This window comes from Poecile atricapillus, chromosome 1 (genome assembly GCF_030490865.1).
Source record: "Poecile atricapillus isolate bPoeAtr1 chromosome 1, bPoeAtr1.hap1, whole genome shotgun sequence".
NCBI lineage: Eukaryota > Metazoa > Chordata > Aves > Passeriformes > Paridae > Poecile > Poecile atricapillus.
In genome coordinates this window covers 14,281,370-14,306,100 of record NC_081249.1, presented here as the reverse complement: position 1 = coordinate 14,306,100, position 24,731 = coordinate 14,281,370, and the positions used below count along the sequence as shown (strand labels likewise).

The following is a 24,731-nucleotide window of genomic DNA, read 5'->3' as shown; positions in this document are numbered from 1 at the left end:
TAGGTGATGGCACTTGCCATAACTAAGTTTTATGTGAAGGGAAACATAAATCTTGCATTTGGACATCCTGTGCATATGGAAACATGAACAATGAGGTGCTGAGGTCAGTGATAGAGGCCAAAATCTTTTTTTATCCCAAAGAGAATGACTTTGGAAATAATTTAAAAGTGAAGTTAAAGATATAACTGAAAAAGAGCTGTTTTTCTAAAAAGCCCATTTAACCATATACTTGATTTTTTGTTAAGGAAATGGGATCCAAACTGGATATTCAGCTGGCTTAAGCTATGCTGGTTCACTTTGTTTGTCCTGGTGATTTTTGGTTATGATATCCTGCTTTGCAGGCAAGCTAGTGGTATAACTTGGTAGCAGCAATAAATTGTTAAATTTTGGTTGATGCTGCTAAAAATTCTGTGCTTTTTCAGATGCCTGGAAATCAGCTTGGAACGTGGCTTCTTTTTAACCTCCGCAGCCAGATTGCTATTCTATATCTAGTGCTGTATCATTCCATTGAGAGCTGAAAAATGTGCTATTATTTTAAGGGTGTATTTTCAATATTGTTGGAGTGATGTGTATTTCCTAATCTGATCAAAACTATTTATACGTAAAAATTATTCTTTAGAGGTAAAAGTTTGGTGTCCTAAGATGGAAGATTGCTTTAAGGAATTAGAACTTTTAGTTTGAAACAAGAAAACAGCAAGCAAGCAAGCAAGACAGCTCCAAGAACAAGCTTAGTGTCCTTCTCAGTGCTAAGTGAGCCATTCTAGTCAAAATGTTGGTATCCCTGATCTCCCTAATTAGATCAGAGTTTAAGCAAACTGTGCTTAAGGAAAGCCTATCAGACTGAACTTCTCAATGGATTTGTATGAATGCACACAATTCCTTAGTGAGGTGTGAGAGCTGGACCTTGGAAAGACAAAGTAAAAAACTAAACAGCAAATCTGTGGTATCTTATGAGGTGCGACATCAACTGATCTTTGGTGGTCTTCCTCTTCCTATCCCTTGAAAGACAACATAGGTTTTACTTACATTTTGCCATCAAAACAGAAAATATTTGAAGCTATTACGGTTTTTCAAAGTGGAAAGACAATTCTCCCAGACAGCTATAGTTCAGGTGGATTTTTTCAGAGGGGCTGAATTCGCTCTCTGTGTGTCACTGGCTGGGATTTCCCTTACTGTAGATGAGAGCCTGAAATCCATGTCATGTGTCAGGAGGTGAAGCACTGCTCAGAGAGTGTGGGATGGTCCTGGGGCAGGTTTGTTCAGCTTGCAGAGTCCTGGGAGAGCAGACACTGAGCTGCAGCCCTCCGAAAGGCTGCCCTGTAGAGAGCAGCGTGCATCGACCCACCTGAACAGATATGCTCTGTATGGAGTGGGCTTGTCAGGGCCTGCAGCTGTGGCCAGGCTACTCACAGGACCCAATACTGCTAATTTAAAGAGAGCTTGATGGGCCTACATTGATCTCAATCACAGTAGTGACTTTCTTTCCATGAACAACCTCTAGACTGGTTGATTACATATATCTTTGATCAGTATGCTGTGCTTCCTGCCTTTCCTTGCTATTCTTGCTTTTTCTCACTATTCGTCTTTAAGAATTTAAATACTCAGGGACATGTAAAAACCATATGTATTTGTGAGCTAAATAAGAAGCAAATTCCTAAATCTTGTATTTGGATTTTATACTAGCTAATGTAGAAATCATGTGGATGTGAGCAGTGATCCAGGTTTGAGCTTCTAAATCTTTCTGAAAACTTGAGGTTAAGGCTGGGAAACCTCCATAGCCTAAAGACCATCTATGAATCACATCCCCTATTTCAGTGTCCACAGGATTCAATCATCTTATTAAGTCTTTCATGTTTGATCACTGGATTTTATGTTATCAGAACCGAGAATTGTCTTCATAAAGGAATTCTGAGCAAGTTTGCAGCATCTACCCCACCTCGCTCTCTGCAGTAGTGAGGTGGGGGTAGATGTCACATTAATGACATAGTTTGATGGGAAAACACCAGGTCTGATTTTAACACAATTTGATGCAGTTGTATCTCTAGAATTGACTTTATTGGCTCTTATCATCTGTTTCTCTCTTGAGCTTTAGCCATTGGATTTTTTAGCCTCAAAATTTCATGGTTGTGCAAAGACACAAATTATTGTAATGGGAGGGTTTAGTGGGAGGGTAGGTTTTCATCCTTAGTTTTATAGAGGATTAATTTATAATTTCTTTTATAATGCCATTTAAAAAATGTGAACAGGTCTTATTATGCTGCTAAGAATTGTGTACACTGAACATATATCATATATATTGATGATTTGCATTATATTGTATTTAACAAACTGGGAAATGATTGAGGATTCTCCAGAAGTATTCTTATGGAAAAATCTTACAACTAAAAGGCAATAAGCTCAATAAATCTCTTAAGGTCTAAGCAAAAGAATTGGGAAATGGGTTTTTTTGTTTGTTTGTTTAAGGAGAAAAGGGATTGGAGGGAGTGTCATTTGGTCATCACTATGCTATTCCTTGAGTAATAAACAGTTTGAGGTCTGCATTATGGTCCCCTGAATGTTCACATGAGGTCAGGTGGGGAATAGCTGAGAGGTGCAGCATGGCTGGTTCATCAGGGTGCTATGGAAATTTTGGGAAATAAGTGCTTTGAAATCCTACCTCAAGCAATGAGCTCCTGCTACTGAGAGAAGCTGTGCAAACCCAAGCTGATGTCAGCTGTGGAACTGAGCAGTCACACCCACCTTTGCCTCCCAGGAGAGGAGGCATTGCAGGGTGGACTCGGGCAGCTGCTGGACAGAGCAGGGCTGGAGAGCGAGCAGCTACCACTGTTTGCAGGAGGGCGCTGCTTTTGGATGACAGTACCACCATCTCCTCAGTACTCTGTGTGTCCCCAGCCAGTCCTGGCAGAGGAATAACATTGCATTGACCCCAATCCAGCTCTGTGGGGGAGCTTTTTGGTCTTGCCATGGCTGGTGTTACGGAGTCTCAGTGGTTCACAGCATTCACAGGCCTCTGGGACTCTTGTGTTGCACTTTGTTCCCCCTTTTGTGTGGGCCATGCTTCTCAGCACAGTTGCATTGTGCTGCCTCTGCTCATTTGAGACACAGAGCTCTGTGTGGTACTTTGGTGCAGGGAAGGGGAGTCTTGAATTTTTCAAGGCTTTTTAGCTCTGGCTGAGCACACAACAGGAGGGACTTAATACCAGCAAAGCCACTCCTTCCAGTGGTCCCAGTAACAATAAGACAAGGCTGTGCAGGATCTGCTTGGGTCCTGAAAAACCAGATGAGGTCCAGCAGAGTTTGCCAGCCCTGTTCCTGTGCTGTGCTCCAGAGTTACCTGCTTCTCTTGGCCGTGGAAGTGCTTGTGCTGTGCAGTACCTGAGCTGGCAGATTTCTCTGAAGCTCAGCTGCCTCTACATTTAGCCACAGTACTTTGTAGCTGCAGCTGCATCATGGCTGATTTACAGCGTGCTCCTGGGATCCTGTAACCTTCTCCATTAGGTCCTGATTTCATAATGTACCAGCACCAGAAGCTGAGCCACTTGAAAAAATTCCCAACTCCTTGCTCTCTGTGTTGGTTCCCACCCTCACCCCACGACTGCCTGTCACCTCAGTTTGCTGAGGGTAGCTGGTTGTGAGGATGAGTAACAAGCTGCATCTGTCATTTGGCTTTATATCAGTTCTCTTTAAAATAAATAAATTCAAAATCCTTCTCAGTTGGGGATTGAAAAAGGTGCAATTATGTCTGTGCTACTGCTTAAGAAAGTACACATGGAGCCTCATACTTAATTAAACAAATGCTATGATTATACCAAATGCTGAAACAGGCAAACAGCGTCTACATTTCCAAAGTATTGAAAAAAATTATATGTTTTTTTCAGCATTGCTAGAGAAACCCATCAGCAAAAGACGAGACAGTGAAGCTGTACAGAAGGCCAAGATCCTTTATGCATCCTGCATGAATGAGAGTAAGTGGGTTGATTTGAAGAGGGCATAGATGCATTCCCTGAATTTATAAAGGCATGCTTTTATCTCTCTGCAGAGCTCTGTGAAGCTCTGTGCAGATGCGTGGATTTTGCTGATATGGATTCAACTGAATGCAGAGGGTCTTTTACATATCTGAAGCTGGCTTTTGAGACCGAGGTACACCCAGGCACAAGAAGTCAGTTTTAGAGAAACCTTTGCTTGTCAGAACTGTGAAGAGATATTTATCTGTGTGAAAGGATGTTAAACTGTGCTCCAGGGTTGTCGGGTTAGTGCCTGGGGTTAGTAAATCAGAGGAACCCTCTGATGAAATTCTCATACTGATATTTTCAAGAGCCTGTTGCTCATTATGTTCTACATTTCTCTAAATCTGTTTAATCAAAACACTTCCCCAGGGCTGGGTATAGACAGCCCTGGACTCTTTAGCTTTGGTATCTGCATGTCAAGCAAGTCAGCCACATTTGCAGAGTGCTTTTCCTCAGCTTGTAAATGCTGCTGTAAGGTAATGTACAGTAATTCAGCACATGTCACTATCTTAGGTAGATGCAGAGGTGAAAGAAGGCTTGGAAGTCCCCCTTTTCCTTCTGACTTTTTCAGGATTTATTTCCTGCACAGTTTTTTTCCAGCATGGCCCATTTGAGTGCCAGCAAGTGAGACAGCCTGCTCTACAGCCTTGGTGGCCCAGATGCTGTCCCTCTAGCTTTGATTATGAGCAATAACCCCCCTCCCCAAAAACGGTGATGTTTCTATGCTAGTTCCTAAGCAAGGAGTGTTTTTGTTTTTTTAAAATTTACCGAATTCCAATCTTTGCCTTTTTTGAAAGGCACTGACTTGCCTCTCTTATTCTTGATACAGACAAACAGGGTTGGACTTCTAGGCTGCTGTGCTCACAGGCAGAACAGAGGCTTTGAGTTTCAGCTATTGTGATTGCCTTGCCTGGAAATCAATCGATGCCAATAAATCTTTGTCTTGTGTGGCTGCAGCTGGACTTGAATTGTCTGGAATGTAATTGTTGTCACACTTTGACATTTCAGATAAAATTGAAAAAGCCGATGTGAAACCGCTGTTAAGTATACTGAAGCATTCACCTTTCCGCTGGCCTGTGCTGGAATCCAATATTGGACCTGAAGGACTGTGGTCAGAAAGGAGGTTCAGCTTAGTCCAAGCCTTGGCAACTCTTCGTGGCCAATACAGCAGCTCTGTCTTCATCCGTTTGTACGTGGCTGCTGATGACAAAATCTCCAATCGCTACATCCTGAAGGTACAGTACAGCATTTCTAATAGGGTACTTTGGTCTTTTATGGTCTCTTTTTAAAAAATACATTTACATACCAAATGTTTACATTTGATTGTTGTTATTATCTACTGGCTTACAGATGTATGTAGGTGCCAGTTTATGGGAATGTAGAAGCCACTAGCAACCACATGCTATTGAAAAGTATTTCTGTACAGGTTTTCTTCTTTCAAATGGAAAAAACCCATAAAAATGTCCCAGTAGACCAATAGCCAGGGTCTATGTGCATGAGAATAGGAAGTCAATATCTAATTCTGTGTGCTGCTTATGACTCATCAGTTGCATGAAGAATGCTTTTTTTTTGTCTGTGAGGATGAAAAATGGGACATAAGTAGCAGATATTTTGAACTTGACCTGTTTTTCTTGAGATGGAAACACTTAATCTGGTGCTTATACAGCACCTCACAGCACAGATTTATCTCTTGTGCTTTTAAACATGAAATAAGAGAATTCACCTTTTTCCTGAAATGCTACTGCTTTTAGACCAAAACATTACCAATTTGTTAACAGTGCATGGCATTACACAACCGTTTAATAAGAAAAAGACTCAAGAAATGTTGCCTCCCTTCAGTCTGACAAAACTCCAGATATAATTGTATAACTGTGGCAAGACTGAGTGCCTGGGCCAAATGCATTGTTGTTCAAGAACTTCAGATGAGTAGCCAGAGCAGACCCTCCCTCCATGGCTACAAGAAAATAGTCCATGAAGGCAAGAGAGAAGGAAAAAATGAGAATGTTATGATGGGATTCATCACAGCAAAACAGGGCCTATGATCCTTATTTTGTTAATGTCTTGTCTGTATGTAGGAATGTAGCCAAGAATACACTGTATTTAGGGACTATGGTGGTACTGGCGTCGATGTCAGTACTTCCATATGTCTTTTCACTGAGGTATTTAACTGGCATAAAGTCGAAGGGTAACTTTTCCCCATCTCTAGGACATTTTCCTGGATAATCAACAGCAGATCATCAGTTTGCTGTATTAAAGATGTCATTCTGCTATGATGGTGTTGAGATCCTGTCAATTTTCTTCAGCTGGAGACTCAAAAGAACTGAAGCAGTAGAATCAGGGAGATGTTTATTTGGGTATCTCCTGTCATAATATTTCAGTTCAAGTCACCTGTCAGCAAATGGCTGGGCATCCTCACTGCTGGTCTCTTGGAAATGATTTATAACCAGCAGTATCTTCATTCACTATGCTTAAGGGTGCCTAGGAATTAAATATCTAACTGAAGCTCCACATGCTATGAATAACATATTATTATGTAGGGTATTCTGATGTTAATTTGATTTGGACCTTGATCTGCAGAATGCATCAGCTAGTGCTCTACTTTGTCCATGTTTTAACAAATTCCCTTGGGTGTAGATATACCACAGATTATTTCAATCTGCTTGTGAAAATGGCTTTATTGCAAAATTCTCTTTGTTCAGCATTGCAAAATCATCAATGGATCCTGAAAGAAGTGGAAACTCCAAATAAAACTTTGTTCACCATTCAGCATTATTTTTTTTTTTTTCCCATGAGTGCTGAAGCAGTTGGTTAACATTTTTTTTGTTTATTTCTCATATTTGTGCTCTCTAGATTTAATGTGCTGTCAAATCTAATTCTGAAGACTCAAGGAATTTGAATGAGCATTTAATGTAACAGTCACATAATTGAAATTCCCCAAATGATCTGAAGTTAACTATTACAAAGACACATGCACAAAAAACATAAGAGTATATTCTTTTTGCATCATTGTGCTGAGCAAAGGAAGTGACGATGTTTTTCAAAGAATGAGAGTTGCACTGAGCATTATAATTACTCCTTTTTGAGGATGGTTTGCTTTATTTGTTTATGGTATATTTTAAAGGTTGTGACTATCAGCTAATAGAGGAAAATATTTCATTTATTTATTCACTTTAACTATTATTATTAACTATTATTATTAATTATTTATTCACTTTAAAACTTAAAAGTTTTATTTATTTGTTACATGTAGAAAATTTGAAATATAGATCACTTAAACTAAAGTATTTAGATAAAAAGGACTTATATGAATTCTATGAGTAAATACAATCTATTGTCACTAGACTTATTTTAGACTTATTTTTAAAAGCAATTGTAGCATCAAACAAAAAATGTTTAAAACATAAAGCAGTTGTTTCTTCTCCAATCAGTATCTTATTCAAAGTTTGGAAGCTGTTTGATTGAAGTTTTCAGCTTTGGCTTCCATACTGTAACCTAACTTGATCACATTGAAAAATTCTGGGAAATCTCAGTTCCCAGTAATAATTATAAAATATATGCTACATAGTGAGCTTTTCCTCATTAAGAATTTGAAATAGTATGCAAATATTCCTATGTAGATGTTTCACTCAATATACTTAAATGCATATCTCAAACATTCAGGCCTTATTCCAATGTTAGGGTGAATGTAGACCAGAAAACCTGATCCATGTTTAGATTGAAAAGATAAGTGAAGGTCAAAGATCCATACGCCTTTAACTAAAGTACTGGGGACAGAGCAATATCCTGTGCATGCAGTCCTGGCTGGTAGTCACTTCAGTTTCAATTCATCTTTCAAAAGACTGAGTACAGCACCCAGTGCTGTCTAGGGTGAAGCTCAAAAGTGTAACCTCAGTTTCAGTCAAAAAAACCTAGTGATGCTCCCCAGACAGACAGACAGGCATGCTCTAGCACCTCAGGGGCATTTGGTGTAAACACTGGGCTATTGTGGTCCCAAGCTGACTTTTGTACCCCTGAAAGAGGCATAGGATGGGTGCATGGTCATCAGCACCAATGATGTGATCCTGTAGACACAGTCCTTTTGCATTTCCTACTCACTGTTGTAAGCTGTTTTAAACACCTAAATTACACCTGTGACTCTTTTCTCTAGGTGGCTTAGCTATTGCAGGGGTCATCTGAGGCTCCCCAGGTCACAGTAATGTGATTAATTAATACCTGTCAGCACAGCATAACATTTTCCTGTTGTTTTTGAAATCCTGTTGAACTCAGACTGGTGCAGTATTTTATGGCAGATATTTGCACACAACTACCATAATTGTCAGAAAAATATGAACCCTTCCAAAGTTGTGTATCAGTTTATCTTTGAATCTGATGAATTTAGCTGTTAAATGCTACTTTGTGTTGTTTTTAACAGCTTGACCAAGCAAGCCTCTCTTTGGCATCTCGAGAGGATTACCTAGAAAATACCACAGAAGCCAAATCTGTAAGTATTGTCAGCTGGAAAATAGAGCCACCATTTCCCTCCTCATCTTTTTTCATTGTTGGTTTTGCTTTGTTGAGCTCCAAACTGAGAAAGGGTTGTGCTTTTTTTGGATTTGGGTTTTTCAGGGTATCTAGCAGAAAACACCACTTCTATAAAAACATTCTTGCAAAATATCTTAAATGAAGCTTGCACTTGTATACAAGTACTTCTGTCCCATAGTAGTTACTGTCTTGTTTGGCCAAAAATACTGGTATACATCTTTACACATTGTCTAATCCATTTTTAAGAGCTGAAAGTTGTCAGTCTAATCCAGAACTGTCATTTGCATTTCCTGAGATTTGTACTCCCTGAACCACAGCAGTTATCTCTTTCATGCATGGTAGTTCTACAGTGGTTTTTCTCCTTTTTAACTTGCTTGGCATTCAAGGTAAGGAAAGCACAACCTTGGTTCCTAAAGCATGAAAGTTTTATATAGCTGGGCATTTCAGGTCTACTGCTACAATTCTACTCAAGAGCAAATCCTGTTGTCATTTCAGTCTTTCTCTTTCTTTGCAGTACCGAGATGCCTTTTTGCAGTTCATGGTTGATACAGCAGTGCTTCTGGGTGCAAATGCCTCCCGAGCTGAATCTGATATGAAATCGGTTCTAAAACTGGAAGTTAAAATAGCAGAGGTTGGTGATCTAATATAATCCTTTCTCAAAGTGAAAAGCCATTATATCAACAGTGTTAGTAACAGGGATTTTAGAAGCAGAAGGAAAGGAGCAAATCCTGATGAAGAAAGGAAAAATTATATTTCTCTCTTAGTTAATTCTTAAATTGTAAATTTTATTCTCAGAGAAAAAACATTAGCCAAATGCCCCTGGTGTTTTAAATTGTAATGTCAGCCAGGCTGACCAGAGGCAAACCTGGGGGTGGCATGGCAATGTTTAAATGATGGTGTCCTTTGGTCTGCCATAGGTGGTCTCTCCAAAGGTGGAGGTGGGGGATGGAGATCCATATGACAACAGAAATATAGGGGGTGTTGATGTGTTAGAAACTGTGGAAGTGGCTGAGGATTGTCCCATAGGAATTAGGGCTTCTCCTTCCAAAAATGTGATGAGATCAATATCCCAGCTGAAGTTCATCTACGCCAACTCACTGGTACCCACTAGGCAGCTGGAAAAATATGACATAACTCAAGACCTTAATGTCTTTTCCAACCTAAGTGATTCTATAATTTTGAAGTTGTGTAGAATCTGAGCTCCTGCTGTGCATTTGTGTTGAGTATATATTACTCTGTTGTTTAAGAAGCAGGCTGGGCTGATTCTCTGTGGAACAGTCTAAAAGCAGTGCATGACTGAGGTGGGATATTGGATCTTGGTGATGAGAGATTGGTGTTTACAGCTGTACCAACCTTAGCTCCAAAAATGTTTTCATGGAGTAGTCTGGGAGAGTGGATGGAAAACTCACGAGTTTCAATTTAGCGGTTCAAATGAATTTAGTAAAGCTAAGAGTATTTAAATCTGGTGCTTGATTCTGGCATTTACTTGGTTACATTTTTGTTCCCTTGTGGAGTTTAATTTATGCCACAGGATTATTTCAAATTGGAGGAGTGTTTTTCATTCTCTATATCTCAGTTTCAATGTGGCTGCTACAGGAATCCCACTGCTGGTTAATGGTGTGTTTGTACAGAAATGAGGGCCACCCACAATAGTAGCCAACCAGTGTTTCCATCTCTCTGCTGAAAGGGATGAAATTTTGTCAAATGTCTAAGCCAAGCCCAATATTCATTTTTAGTTACTTAACATGGATGGGCTAATGCACAAATACTTCTGTGTGACCCAGCACACTTGAAAAACAGTAAATATTTCTTCTGTTTATCAGTGATGACACAAGATGTTGTATCCTTAGCTCTGGTAGCTCTAATGCTTTGCTTAACAAGTGTCTTACAGAGCATTAATCCACAAAATATGTAAGTGAAGCTGCCATGTAAGATGACATGGATCATGTAACAACCTCAGCATCAGTAGTGCACAGCATTATGCAACAAGCCATGCTTGCTTACAGTTTCTTTTAGTAAGAATAATCCTCCTAATATCTGTCCTAATATTAGGCGTGAGCCAATGGACTTGGTTGCATAAACCCTAATAAACATAATGATTATATAAGCATCTTACTGTGATGTCACTGTTTGTCACTGGAGGTTCTACTGTATCCTGTGTTCCTCTTCATTTTTTTCAAATAAACCTATTTAATGGAGAATTCTATGCTCAGGAAGAGGCAGCAAGAATACTTTGGATATAGGAAGGAGTGGCATGTTTTGAGAGAGCTTGTTGTGTACAAGGAATTTTTTTATTAAGTTTGAATCACTGGAGCAAGAGGGAAAGTCTTGAGAGTAAGGGTGTAAATGGCTTCAAGAAGTGTTTAAAGGTTTTTCAGATAAATTAAATTTGCAGAAAGGAAAAAGAAAGGAAATTTTTTTCCTCTATGGTTTGAGCAATATTAAAACCATAAGCAGTTACTGGAGAATTTTGGTTGGAGAAATGCCAGCTGTCTGGTTTGTCTGGCATCAATCTCTGTCTTTTAGACTGCCCAGCATACAGCCTGTTGTATAGGATTTGCCTTACAGCAGGGCTGGAATTGCCAGCTGGAATTTTTGTTTCTCTTCAACACTGAGAATATTTTGAGCTATACCTTGTACTTTGTTTTACTATTATGAACCACAGGGCTTCTTGGAGACTGCATGTCTTTCTTGTCAGTTATAAAAGACTTGCTTCATATTTAGGATTTCTTTTGCTGTATCCTTGCTACAGAGCAACTTGAGATTGGGTCCTCTGGTCACCCAGATGAGATGCCTGGCTGGGGAATGCTTTATTCGTGCCTGGCCTATATTCTCAGGCTTCCTGCTATGGAAATCAGGATGATGGGGTGAAATAAGGAGAAACTTGTTCAGAGGAGAATCTGGCTGTTCCCCCAGGTGGAGTAAAGAACACATTCAAATCCAAGACATGAAATGCACTTCCAGTTATGAAGATGCACTATCTCAGATTTGACCTATTAAATCTGAAGTTGGCTTCTACTTGATAGGAAGGAATGAATGAGTATGAATAGTCAAGTTGTACTTTTATCTTTTATGTATTAACATGTCTTTCCTTAGCATAATCAGAGCTAAATCAATCTGATAAGTCCGAAGAAGACATGCAGCTCATTAAATTTCCCAGTAATGAGTTAAACATAAAAGGAACTATGTTCCATTTCTTCTATTTAAATGCAGTCCTCAGAAATGGAGGTTAATGCCATAGATGCTTGGAAAATCGGGGGTGAGATATTTCTGCACTGGGATTATGAAGGATAGTAATGACATAAGAGTCCCTGCAAGATAAACCTTGTTTTGATGGTGTTATGCATTTTTTTCTCTTCACCAGATCATGATTCCATATGAAAATCGAACAAGTGAGGTGATGTACAATAAAATGAACATATCGGAGCTTAGTGCCATGATTCCACAGGTTGGTTTGGTATAACTGAACAATTATTCTTTAATATCTGACCTGTATAATTGAAAGTGTCTTTAGTGTTCAGAGCAGCATGTTAAAGAAGTATCATTAGGAATGTGTGTGCTCATTCTTTTAAATACAGTTCCAACTTTAATGAGGATTGAAAACATATGTAATGACAAAGTGCAATACTTTCTAAGTTTTTAATAAGTAAAGCATTGAAACCATTAGTTTTAAAGGTGTAACTTAGTTAATAAATAATCTCTCTTCATAGTCTGCTTTAACCAGCCTTCTCTTTGTCATTGCAGTTTGACTGGCTGGGATACATCAAGAAGGTGATTGACAGCAAACTCTATCCTGAGCTTAAAGATATAGGTCCTTCAGAAAATGTGATTGTCCGTGTTCCCCAGTACTTCAAAGATTTATTCAGGATACTAGAAAATGAAAGGAAAAAGTAAGGATCCTATGATGGTTTCATCCAAACTCACAAGGGGACATCAAATGCTGGACTTTTTCTATTTTTTTTTTTCCCATGAGTTTCAGCTATTCTTGGAATCAAGTCTCTAGGCAAACAGTCTGTTTGGTTTTGTCTGAGGATTTAGATATTACCTTGTGCACAGGAAGAGAATTTTCAGTTTCAGCACCTTTCTTCTATGGTTAACACAGGTTGCAGTAAAGCTGCTCTTTCCAGATTCATTCAGCATCTCTTGTATAGGGTCTTGTATCTTGTGAAATCCCTTACACCTGTAGAACATAAATCTGTAAAATGCAGGTAGGTCAGATGAAACACAGCAGATGTGCTTTGCACAGGGAAACAAGACAGCTTTGGGCAGTGATGAAAAAGTGACATCCCATTTGAAACATCCTTACTGATAACATCTAAGGGATTTCTGATAATTTGTTCTCTGAGGCATGTTACTGAACTTTAAAATGAATTTTGTTAGGATATTGTCTCCAAATATCAATCTTTACTGATTGTACAGTATGGCCACAACCAAATGTATTTCAGGAAAAAAAAGACAAAAATTATTCTTATATTGTTGCTCTGTGTCTCTAGAGATGGAATGCTTACATTAATTCACAGTACCCGTAAAAATAGCACAGAAATCAAACAACTAGAAAAATAAAAATTCTTGATTTGCCTACAGATCATCAAATATCCCTTCTTTAAAAAGATTCAGATAAGTACCATTACTGCCACCAATATTAATCTATTGAAGAAAGTTTTTAAAATTATTTGGGTTGTCCCTGCTTCCTAACTTCAAGTTTGTTACATCAGTGGGTATAAATGTGTGACTTAGAGGGTGCATATCTAGCAAGATAACTGGGAATTAGTTATTCCCTGCATACAAATACACTTACATGCAAATATATTCTGTAACTAAAGAGTAAATACCTGAAGATTTTTCCATTCTTTTCTTCAAGGCAAGTCTGAGTCTTCAAGAGAACTTAAGCCAGCCTGTGTGTCATGGAAGAAGGAGGCTGGAGTAATGACCAGAAATAATTGCAATACCTGTCTTTAGCAAACTCAAGACCAGGTTTCTGACCTCACAGGTCAGGGGGAGAGGTTGAGCAAAAAAAGTTCCAGTATATTCATACTGCATATGTTATAGGTGTTAATGGCTTAGGCATTTTCTGTCCAGTCTTGTCCTAAGAAATTTGCGTCATGAAATGTTAGAAATGGTAAATAGTGCTAAACTGAACCCAAGAAGGCTTCAAATTCTTGTGTGTAAAATGTATCCAAGCAGCCCAGGCATGATAACCAAAATCATGTTTATCTATTAGGTGATAATGTTCATTACTTAAAATGTCGGAGTCTGCTCCAGAGGTAACGTTGCTATCTGGCCTGAGAAAATTAGGAAATCATCTCCATGTGAACTCATAACAATGAGGTCTCAACATTTTAGGGTGAGCCCTGAAAGTTTAACAAGAATATTTTCTTTTAGGTAATCTCATTTGCCATTCTCCATATGACATTTTAAAGATTTATTTAATGTAAACAACATGAATTTGATTTGTTACTGTAAATATTTAGACCTGAAATTCCTAGAAAAGCATTTTAAAATTTTAGATTTGCTTCAGTGTTCCTAATGGGAATTATCCATTTATTCCAGTGCCTTGTGTGTCCTCCTCCCAAATGAGCACCCTGCTAGCCTGGGTACTATTTAAAATGTCACATAAAGATGGCTCATGCCCTTGTATTTTACCCAGTGATCTGGTAAAGTATTTCATGACGTTTGTTTCAGGTGGAGGAAAGAATGGAGTGAAAATTAAGTCTGGCTACAGAAGCAGTTTGTGTTGGAGGTGAAAAGTTGTACCGACTATAATCCTTGTATTAAAAATTTCTCCTTCAGAGAACCTGCTGAGCAATCCTGAATTGTGAAATCATTCACAGGGTAATATTACTAGAGGAGAGCACAGTGACATGGTGCAGCATGAATTTAGCAGAATTTTACTTAACTGCATATAATCAAGTTACTGTGTGGAGCTTGAAATAGGAGCAGCAGCGTGGTCCAGAGGTTGGTCTGAAGTCCTCAGTCCAGGGCACTGCTGGGACTCCAGCCCAGGAGCTGGGCTCTAGTAGTGACCTTCCCAAGAAGCTCAGCAACCAGCCTGCAGGAGTTCCCATCAAGCTTGGGGATAGCTAGCCATAGGCATGTCAGGTGCTGAAGTAAGTCACACCTTTGTAAGAGGTCTTCAGGGATTTCTTCAGCTTTTTGGTGTATTAATTCATTTTTAATGGGGTTTATCTCTATTTCAGGAAGAAGAGATGTGTGTATGTAGCAGTGATGTAAATGAGCAATGGCAGAGCTCCAGTATAGCTGTGCTATGGGAGGGGGGAGATAGAACTGTGCTGGCACTAATTGGGAGCTTATATCCCTTCCCTGTGTGCTGGTGCTTTATGTGAGCTGTAAATAGGATACTATAAATTGCATCATTTCTGGAGATCTTTGCAGCTGTTGAAAGAAGCAGCTTTATCATTCTCATAGATCTCAGAATGCATAATTAGTTTCACAGTATCATAGAGTGGTTTGGATTGGAAGGGACCCTATAGATTGCCGTGTTTTAACACCTCTGCTGCAAGCAGGGACACCTTGCACTAAGCTGGGTTGCTCAGAGCCCCATTTTGATACCCCGCCTTCAAGAGCAGCCTGACCTTGAACACTTTCAGGGATGGGGCATCCACAGCTTCATTGGATAACCTGTTCAGCACCTCATCTCCCTCACAGTAAAGAATTTCCTCCTAATAATAAATCTATCCTTTTTCAGTCTAAAACCATCCCCCTTGTCTTATCTCTATATGTTCTTGCATGTAAAATGTACCTCTCCAGCTTTCTTCTAGGCCCCTTTTCCTTTGTTTTACCTTCCCATATCTTTGCAGTATGGGACTATTAATTGGAAAGAACTCAAATTCACATAGCATATGAGGAATTTTCTTCAGAGATGGATGGAGGCACTAGATCTCTTTTCTGGTCTAAGTCTCCATCTGAAAAATTAGAGAAGTTACAATAATTTATCTTGAATTAGTGCCTTTAGCAATAGAGGCAAAAGTTTTTCAGTGCTTATAATTTGATTTGTGACTCAATTCTGAATACAATTTTCAAACAGATTTAAAATTTGTGAAAGAGATCTTTTTCTTAAAATGTCAATTAATTTTTCCACCTATCTCATATTAAATCTGTCCTCTTTAATTGCTACTGTGTCTGTTGATTAAAATATTGCAAGCTCACAGAATTTTACATGAGCAACCTACTTTATTCTGAGACAGGACAGAAAGTACTTTAGTAAATATTCATAAGTGCTGGTATAATTTTAACTGTCCTAGCAAACAATCTCTCTACCACTTCCTTTGGAAGTGTGTGTCACAATAAGGGTTGTACCGGTTGAAAGTGATCCTACACTTTCTGCAACAGGCATTTGGAAGTTAAAATAGAGTGTACTCTTCTGAAAGGTTAGAACAACAGTCTGATCTCATTGAAAGAGCAGACAAGATTTTTGTTTTATTCGTGTACTGGATTTTGCTCCATGTGGAGAGATTAACTTCTCTGAGCCTCCGTGAATTTATTTGTGAAACTGGGATGAAAATCACCCGAGATCTGCACTGTAGTAACTTTATTAGCAAAAAGTGTCAGTTTTTAATCCAACTGAAGATAACCAAATGATTTGAAGTTTGCATAGTTATCCCAAAATTTAAAATAATCATCCCCCCAGTAAGTAAACAAATTCAGGTAAATTACTATTTTATTTTGTTTTGAAAAACAAGCTAAAACACACTGTGCTTCAAACATGTGACAAAAAACCTCCTCAACCTTTCCATCTGTTGCCCACCCCTCCGTTAATGAGCACTAAGGTAGAACCTCCCTATTGTTTAATACATTGTGGATTCTATTATAGTTACAATCTTTTGAGAGGCAGCCTGTATGAATTTCAGTCTTTCATTCACTACCAGGTTGAGAGAGGTTTCTGAACTCAAATGTAAGGACAAACATTGCTGTGTGAAAACAAGTACACAGAAGAGAGTATTGATTTGTTTTTGATGCTGATTAAGTACCAAATTGTAATATATAATTGGTGTGGGATAGTGATTTATTTAGCTAAGGATTTTACCTAAGGCTTTTGATTGAAAGCAAATCTTTAACCTTTTAATCTGTGAGATTTGTATAAATGCTATAGAAGTTGTTACAGCTGGATATTTTTCAGCTCTGCTGAAATACCTGATGCAGATTGTTGTGAGGTTTCTGGAGTTCATGTCATTTACCAAAACAATGAGAGCTGAGTGCTTTTAGGGTGCTTCACTTGTCACTGAGTGAGAAAATTCCACATTGTCAGAAACTTGTTAAGGGAAAAATCTAAACTTGGTGGCATTTCTTAGGTTGAAATGAATTTTTAATGATTCTAAACGTTATCTTAAAATGGTGTGATTATCTAAACAGAGCTAACTATTCTGGCTTTTGTGACATGTACTGTCTTATAAAGGCACATTACTCATGCTAAAAAATCTTTTTCAGATATGTTTTACAATTATTGTGGGAATTTAGATGCACTTTTGAGTATATCTGTGTACTAAAAGAGGGAATATACCCGGTGTGAGAGGTGCAGCAACACATCTTGAGCTGAAGGCTTTGTGTGGGTGGACTGGAGCTTGGTTAGAGGCAAAACTGAAGTTATGTCTCAAGCAACTGCTGCTGTCAAGACATGCCTACAAAGTGTATTTCCAAGGTGTTATGATTCAGAGGAGAGAACTGTTTGGGATGTGTCTGTGAGTGAAGCTAATGGAGTGACACTGTAGCAACAACTGCATTGCCCCACACTTACAGCAATGGAAGATTGCAGAAATGGGATTTTTAGAGGTGGGGGAGTTGTTCAGACAGTCCATAGCAGCACCCTCAGTTGTATAGAAGCCATTTTCCTACCTACAGAGAAGTCTATGGCCTAAGTAAAAAATGTTATGTATATCCCAGTGGGGAACAAATAACATTTGAATATCCTAGCTTTGAAGCAATGGCTATCCTCGAAAAATATGTCATGTATAAAAGAAGATGAGAATAAGTGTAGGCCATTGTTGGACTTGTTTTGAGACTGTGTGAATTGCATATTCAGAATGAATCTTTAGCTCATACAGCCACTGCTGAACATGGAAAGAGATCAATCTAGGCTGGATAAATCCTCCAGTCAGGTGCCCAGAGTTTTAGAAAAGGGGCATAGATACCAGATCTCCTGGGAATTTTAAACAAGCTCTTTCTTGGTCTCTCAGCCTCGATTCTCATAAGATTTTTGTTACTGACACTTTTCTTTTTTTTTGGTATTTCAATTATCTATCTGACAAAATAGGAATGGTAATACTTTATTAACTTTGTGAATAATAGAATTTTTCAAAGCATATTGATAACTTCTAATGAAAGATACAAATATGAGATAATGAGAATGTATATGGGATGGACTGTTATCTATTCTGTTGCCATTTATGTGCCCTACTAATGAGGGGAGATAAAATTCACTTTGATCTACAGAAGAAAAAAACAGTTAATCTCTGGATAGAACTTTGATGGAACTATTATTATAACACAGTTTTGCCACTTCTAAGGAAAATGAAAGCTGCCTTTTGGAAAAAAAAATTACCTAAAAATGACATACTAGGTGATTGACCTGTTATAAATAATCCCTAGAAGATGGTTACTATAGGGAAATTATATATTAAATGGCTGCAATCATACAGATTCTCCTGTGTAATTGAGATTTATCGATTTGGCCATCATTCATTAATTTTTAAGGTGAAATTTCCACCATTAGGGTAACATGTTTGTAGAGCTATTTCTGTGAATGCTTTGTGGTACATCATATGTGTTTACATGTCTGATAAAAATATGCCTGATTTAACAGGACTCTTGCCAATTACCTGGTATGGAGGATGGTTTATTCAAGGTTATTTAACCTCAGTAGACGTTTCCAGTATCGGTGGCTGGAGTTTTCTCGGGTAAGTTATACTTTCATAGCATTTCCAAGGGTCCTAGTGTTGACACTATTGGTTTCCTTTATAGTTGCTTATATCTTTGCAAAACACAAACTGCTTTCCATGCTGGAAAAAATTCTTTAATAAACTTTTTTTTTAAGACAACCTCTTAAACAATTGCCGCCCATATTTTTGTGTATGACACTAAGACTTTTATGTGATGGTAGAATGACACTAAGACAAAAAAGTCTTTTAGATGGTGTTTCCCCTTTAAAAAACGTAGTCTTGTTTTGAAGAAACTTGAATTAGATTATGTGGGCTGTGACATTCAGGCCAAACCCTTTTGACCAAAATCTAAGCTTTTGCCCTAGTGTGAATACAGCTCCAGTAAACCAGAAGCCTAGGATTTCACTTTTTTAAAGCTTACTCAGAGCTCTCCCATGCTCTAATGCCAACATTACATGAACTCTAGCACAAGGATACCCAGCCATTTCCACTGAGATGATCAAATGCCTTCCAGCTTGGGGTTGCAGAAGAACCAGAAAACTGCCACAAGCTGTGGGAGCAGAATTAATTATCTATTCAGTAATATGGGCATTTATGTAAAACAAATACATTTGATTAGGTGAACCCTGAATAGAAAGCCACCTTGGTAATCATGTGGGCAGTGTGAGGGCTCCTTAAGTGTACCAAGGATGAAACTGAAACTGAATGGTACTTTGTCTTGTGTCTAAGCCACTTTGGATGGTGAACTTTGCTTGCCATTATGAAAATTGGCTGACAACAGGAGGGTAGAATGGTGCAGGAGGTGTGGGTGTTTTGTCCTGCCTGGTGAGGCATGCAGGTGACTAATTAAAGAACCTATACTCTTTTTCCTTGAGTAATACTGAAATAGTTCTGAGTTGATCACATACCTAAAAATAAACTCTGATAGCATGATGGAAACTACACAGGAAAGGCAGCCTCTTGTACTTCTGAGATCATATTCAAAACAGTCATGTTTAAGATGCTATTTTCTTCATGTAAAATATGTGAAACTGGCTGTCAGAACCACAGTGACAAGTTTGTAGGTGTCCCCTCCTGGGACATTCCTTACTAGTCAGGTAAAATGGATTGATGGCTATCAGCCAGTCTGTAGAATAATACTGAGTTACATTGAGTTCTATAATGGCCAGAAAAAATCCTGAAAGGAAATATTAAGCTTTGGATACTGTGCATTTTAATATGGTAACTGGCTACTGTCACATCTCTGTGATGTAGAAGCTTGAGGAGAAATATTATTCAAAGTGATTCAGTGCTTATTAATAATCTCATCAAGGATGTCATAGAATTCCAGAATGGGTCAGATTGGAAGGGACCACAATGGGGTTGTCTGGTCCAATCTCCCTGTTCAAGGAGGGTCATCCCAGAGCACATGGCACAGGGTTGTGCCCAGATGGTTTTTGAGCATGTGCAGTGAGGGAGATTCCATGCCCTCTCTGGGCAGTCTGTGCCAGTGCTCGTTCACTGCATGGGGAAGAAATTCTTCTTCATGTTCAGGTGGAATTTCCTGTGCACAATTTCTGCCTCTGGTCCTATTGCTCAGCATCACAGAAAAGAGCCTCCAAAGGGCTCCAACCTCTTGGCACCTCCCCTTCAGATACTTTTAAACAGTGATGGGTTTCCCTCTCAGTTGTCTCTTCTCAGGTCTGGACAGGCCCAGCTCACTCAGACTTTCCTCATAAGAGAGATGTTCCAGTCCCTTCATGCTTGTTTCCCTTCACTGGATTTGTTCCAGGAGCTCCATGTCTGTCTTGTCCTGAGGAGCCCAGCACTGGGCACAGCACTCCAGACACGCCTCACTGGGGCTCAGTGGAGGGGCAGGATCAGCTCCCTGACCTGCTGGCAGAGCTGTCCCTAAAGCACCCCAGGATCCCCCTGGCCCTCCTGGCCCCCAGGGCACTGCTGCCTCATGGACAGCTCATTGTCCACCAGGACCCCCAGGCCCTTCTCTGCAGAGCTGCTCCAGCAGGTCGGCCCAAGCCCGTGCTGGTGCCTGGGGTTGTCCTTCCCCAGGGCAGGAGCCTGCATTTGCCTTTTCTGAATTTCAGACCATTCCTCTCCCATCTCTCCAGCCTGTCCAGGCCCCTCTGAAGGGCTGCACAGCTCTCGGGGGAATCGGCCTCTCCTCCCAGCTCTGTGCCATCAGTGAACTCACTGAGGAGGCCTCTGCCCCTCCCGCCAAGTCACTGATGAGTAAGTTAAACAATATTGGCCATGTAAATGGCTGTGAAAGCTTAAAGCATAGTAAAAGCAGTGAATCAGCAACTCATTCCTGTTATCTGCCCCTGGGACCTGAAGATGGAGAGCTAGGTGAGTGAAGTAAACAGCAGTAGCTAATAGTTAACAGCTGAAGTTAATTGGACTAAACAGCTCAGTGGAACTGACTTCACAGGTCAATAGAAAGGACATGAGGAATGGAGTCCATGGTGTTGGACTCATCTATTGTTGAATAGATTTCTCTAGTCAGAGGATGGAAAACTAGAGGCACTTTAGAATCATAGAAAGGACACACCAACCCCTTGCCAGGTAAGTGAATAAAACATTGAATTGAATAAAAAGATATGACCATGAGATAGATCAGTAACCGTTAAAGGAAAGGGTGTATTTTATACACTCATTGGTTCATTAATTCAGTCAGCATCAACCATCACAAGCAAACTATTCTTTTTCACCAGGTTCTCATTTTCTATTAGTGGCTTTTATACCTTGTATGTAGAAATCCTGGCACTAGGGCCTTAAGATTTTTGCAAAGAGAAGGAAAAATACATGATGAGATTTTAAAAAAACTTCAGGTTTAGAGATAGGAAAAACCTGCTGACTCTAGAGAAAGTGCTTTGAGTACCACACCAGCAACTCTCAGCAACTCCTCTGCAGTGGCACTTTGAAACCTTGTAAATGTGCAGTGGCACCTGGGGAAGAGGTCGGTTAATTGTGTCGTGAAGCTCTGAATTGACTGGGAGGGCTTGAAGCCTGCTATTTATAGCCACTGTTACTACCTGAAGTACTGTGTTTTAGAGTGGTACATTAATATTAGGAGGACCATTTGAGGGAGTTCCTGTTGGCTGTTGTAACATAAATATCAATAAAACAGCTGTGATATAATCTCTTCCTCTCAGTTCTATTTTTATTGGTCTCACAGTCTGTGCTGCCTTTATATCCTCCTTACAGTCAAGCCTCCCTCAAAGTAATGATAATTATTATGTTGTAATAATAGTATGTCACAGTCTAAAAGCCAGCTCTGTCTCCTGACTATTTCTATGGCTGATGCTTACTCACAGCTTTTGGAAGGAATTTCAAGCTCTGATGACTAATGCCATAATTCCCCTCCTTCCCCATGCATCAGGAAAAAGCTCCATTGTGGGTTTACTCTGACCCCAGAGAGATTTTTTCTTCTCTTTTGTTCTTATCTTTTTTTGAGTGTTTTGTTATGTATAAAGGTTGAAGGATTTGGAAAAGGAGTTGATTGTCAAATTTGGCTCTGTTTAGAAAAAATATCACCTTATTATGTATTGGTTTGACTAATAGGGTTTTCTTTTGGAAGCAGAGTACTCTCTGCCATAGAAAATCTATTACTGCATATACGGTATTAATAAAAAGCATTTGAAAATGCAATTCACTGGTGTATTTAAGTGTGAGTCATTGATTATGCTTAATTAGAGACAATATGATAGGGAAAATCAATCTTTGAACTACCAAAATATCTCACCTTCAATAGCTGAGGGTTAAGCTGCTCTGGAATTTTCCAATGAAATATTTTCCTATCGGAAAGAGACAAATCCAAACCCTTCAGTTTTGCTGGACATGTAATCTTGTGCTAAGAGGAGGAGAATAATGGGAAAAAGAAAGGGCTCAGAAACTGCAAAAGTGGTGCTTAAGAGGCTTTTATAATCTGTGAGAGGCCAGAATCCCTATCCCACCTGCTCTGGTTTGATGCTGACTGTACTCTGCCTTTACACAGCTGTCAGGTGTTAACTGCTGGACTGGGATTATGCTTGTTCTCTGTGGAAAAGCTTAAAAAGTTCCTTAAGTGGAAAGGGAAAACTTTGAACCTTGAAAATAACAAATGTTTCTTAAATCAGCACTGTTTATTGCTCACATGGACCCATCTTCTATCTTGTGTGCAGGATTTATTTATACAAACTACATCTTGATGAGCAATGTAATGTTAGCTAGGTAAGCATCCACAGTAATAACATTCTTCCTGTCTGAAAAGGAAACCAAGGTAGCAAATACTCTTGAATTCTGTTTTGCCTTCTTCCTTGTTGTGTTGACCATTCTTGACTGTTTCTTTTGAAGCTCATTTATGGTGACATCATCAGAGCCTGAAAGTATGTATTTAATACAGTTCCTTTGGTAAAAATGCAAGTTGTTCTACCAACATCTTTCTACTGCAACATAGAGTGGGGTTTTTTATTTTATTTTTTGGGGTAGAAACAAACATATTCAGTGTTCTTGATGATACAAACCTCTTTTCTCCTGAAAATTATTTGTTTGGGAAAGGAACTGAAAGCAACTATTTTACACAAACTGCTGTAAAAGTAGTTGGACAGGTAAATGACAAAAAGGTGTGGACAAGTACCCATCTGTGTTAGATGTCATTAGTTCATGGCAATGGTGGACTCTGAGGGACGTGTTTCATAGAACTAACCCAGTTTTCATGAGGGCAGTCTACCTAGGCTTCTCATCCTGTCAGAGGAGAGGCAAACATATTCAGGTGATATCTCACAGCAGGGTTTTTCTAGAGGAAATTGTCTCTCTACTTTACACAGAAAGAATACCAAGATTAGTCCAAAGTTAGCACTAATTCTCTAAGTCTAGTCTCTCTAAGTCACTGCTACCATTGTACTGTTAAGTTTAAAATCTTGCAGGTACTTTTAACCTGCAAGAAAATATTGGAAAATATGGAAAAAATATTTTCCATAGCATTGGATGAAAACAGAAATAACTGCAGAGTATCATTATTTCCTTTTGGTGGCTTTTTGACAAATGTGCTTTGTCCTATGCCACATGAGGATTCTTCTTAAACAGTATGATGTTATGGCCTAATATATGCCCCTGTCAACAGGTGATCCATGGGACTACAACTTTGCTGCCTCAGTGGGATAAATGTGTGGACCTTGTAGAAAATGCCCTCCCCTATGTTGTGGGTCAGATGTTCGTGAAAGCCCATTTTCGAGAAGACAAGAAAAAGATGGTGAGTCCTCTGCAGTCTCTGTCTGGAAATTTTCATTTAGTGGTTTCATCCTCACAAATTGCCTCTGATGTTAAAACAAAGTTTAAAAAGAGATAAGATTCTTAAAAATGTTTTAATTGAATTAAAAAAACCCAAAACACGAGGAGAAAATTGAATTAATTTGAAGAAATGTTACCTTTCTACACATCTGGGCACTGCCCCTCCCTTCCATCTGCAGTTCTTCAGACAAATAAGCAGACAGTTCAAAACCAGGTTGAATGCTGTTAATTTATGTAAATAGTGACAGCCAGGCTGTGCAGGAACAGAGTGAGGGGTATTGAGGAGAAGTGGTTTAGTATAGCTAATATAATTTATTAAAGTTTTTACTGACTAATCAAAAAACTGGTTGAGATTTCTCTGCTTTAGGACTACTCTTTGAAAGCTGTGACTGCTACACCTGAACAAGAAATATGTGAGAGATATCTGGCCTAAATTAACGAAAGCTGAGAGCCAGAGTGGGAGTTTATATTTGTGATTAAAATCTTTTCTGCTGAATAGTGGAAGGAAATTTCCTTCCATACATTTGAGTATAGAGAGATGTTCATCCTCATTCTAAAATTTCAACAATAGCTATGTTATCACTTCTCTCAATAACATATTCAAATAATTACCCTTCACAGTAATTTATGACTTATTTTCAGTTCATATTTTTCTTATAAGGTTTTCCAATATCTGCTTTTACGGCCATTGATTTTCCAGCAGTATTCAGTTTTAAATTGACTCATTTAGTCATTGAACTTAGCTCTCCATGCAGGAGAGGCACAACCATTTAGGAAACATGAGATGGCACCCTGTGCTGGGAGCTTTTTGAAAGCCCTGTGCTGCCCTGGCTCAGTTGTCTTAGTTTGCCTGTTTGACTTTATCTACTTGGACTCCTTTCTCAGGGAAGGATTAAATTTTTCCACACACTCATTTGACCTGTCCAAATCTTTGTCATCTGTTTCCCTCTCAGGTTCTGCATTTCTTTTCATACTTGCCTTCATCTGGAGTTTCCTCTCTGAGATCCAGCTTTTCAATCCCCTTTTTCTTGATCCAGTTTGT

At 39.0% G+C, this 24,731-nt stretch overlaps 1 protein-coding gene across 1 annotated transcript in view; it reads left to right on the top strand.

Annotated features, from left to right (window-relative positions):
* Positions 1-24,731, top strand: part of PHEX (phosphate regulating endopeptidase X-linked) — a 102,926-nt gene that overhangs the window by 18,485 nt on the left and 59,710 nt on the right. The window contains exons 4-11 of the mRNA XM_058828507.1: positions 3,879-3,965; positions 5,016-5,242; positions 8,419-8,487; positions 9,043-9,159; positions 11,893-11,976; positions 12,273-12,418; positions 18,346-18,439; positions 23,523-23,651. Of these exons, the coding sequence (XP_058684490.1) occupies positions 3,879-3,965; positions 5,016-5,242; positions 8,419-8,487; positions 9,043-9,159; positions 11,893-11,976; positions 12,273-12,418; positions 18,346-18,439; positions 23,523-23,651 (953 nt within the window). The remainder of the gene's footprint in view (positions 1-3,878; positions 3,966-5,015; positions 5,243-8,418; positions 8,488-9,042; positions 9,160-11,892; positions 11,977-12,272; positions 12,419-18,345; positions 18,440-23,522; positions 23,652-24,731) is intronic.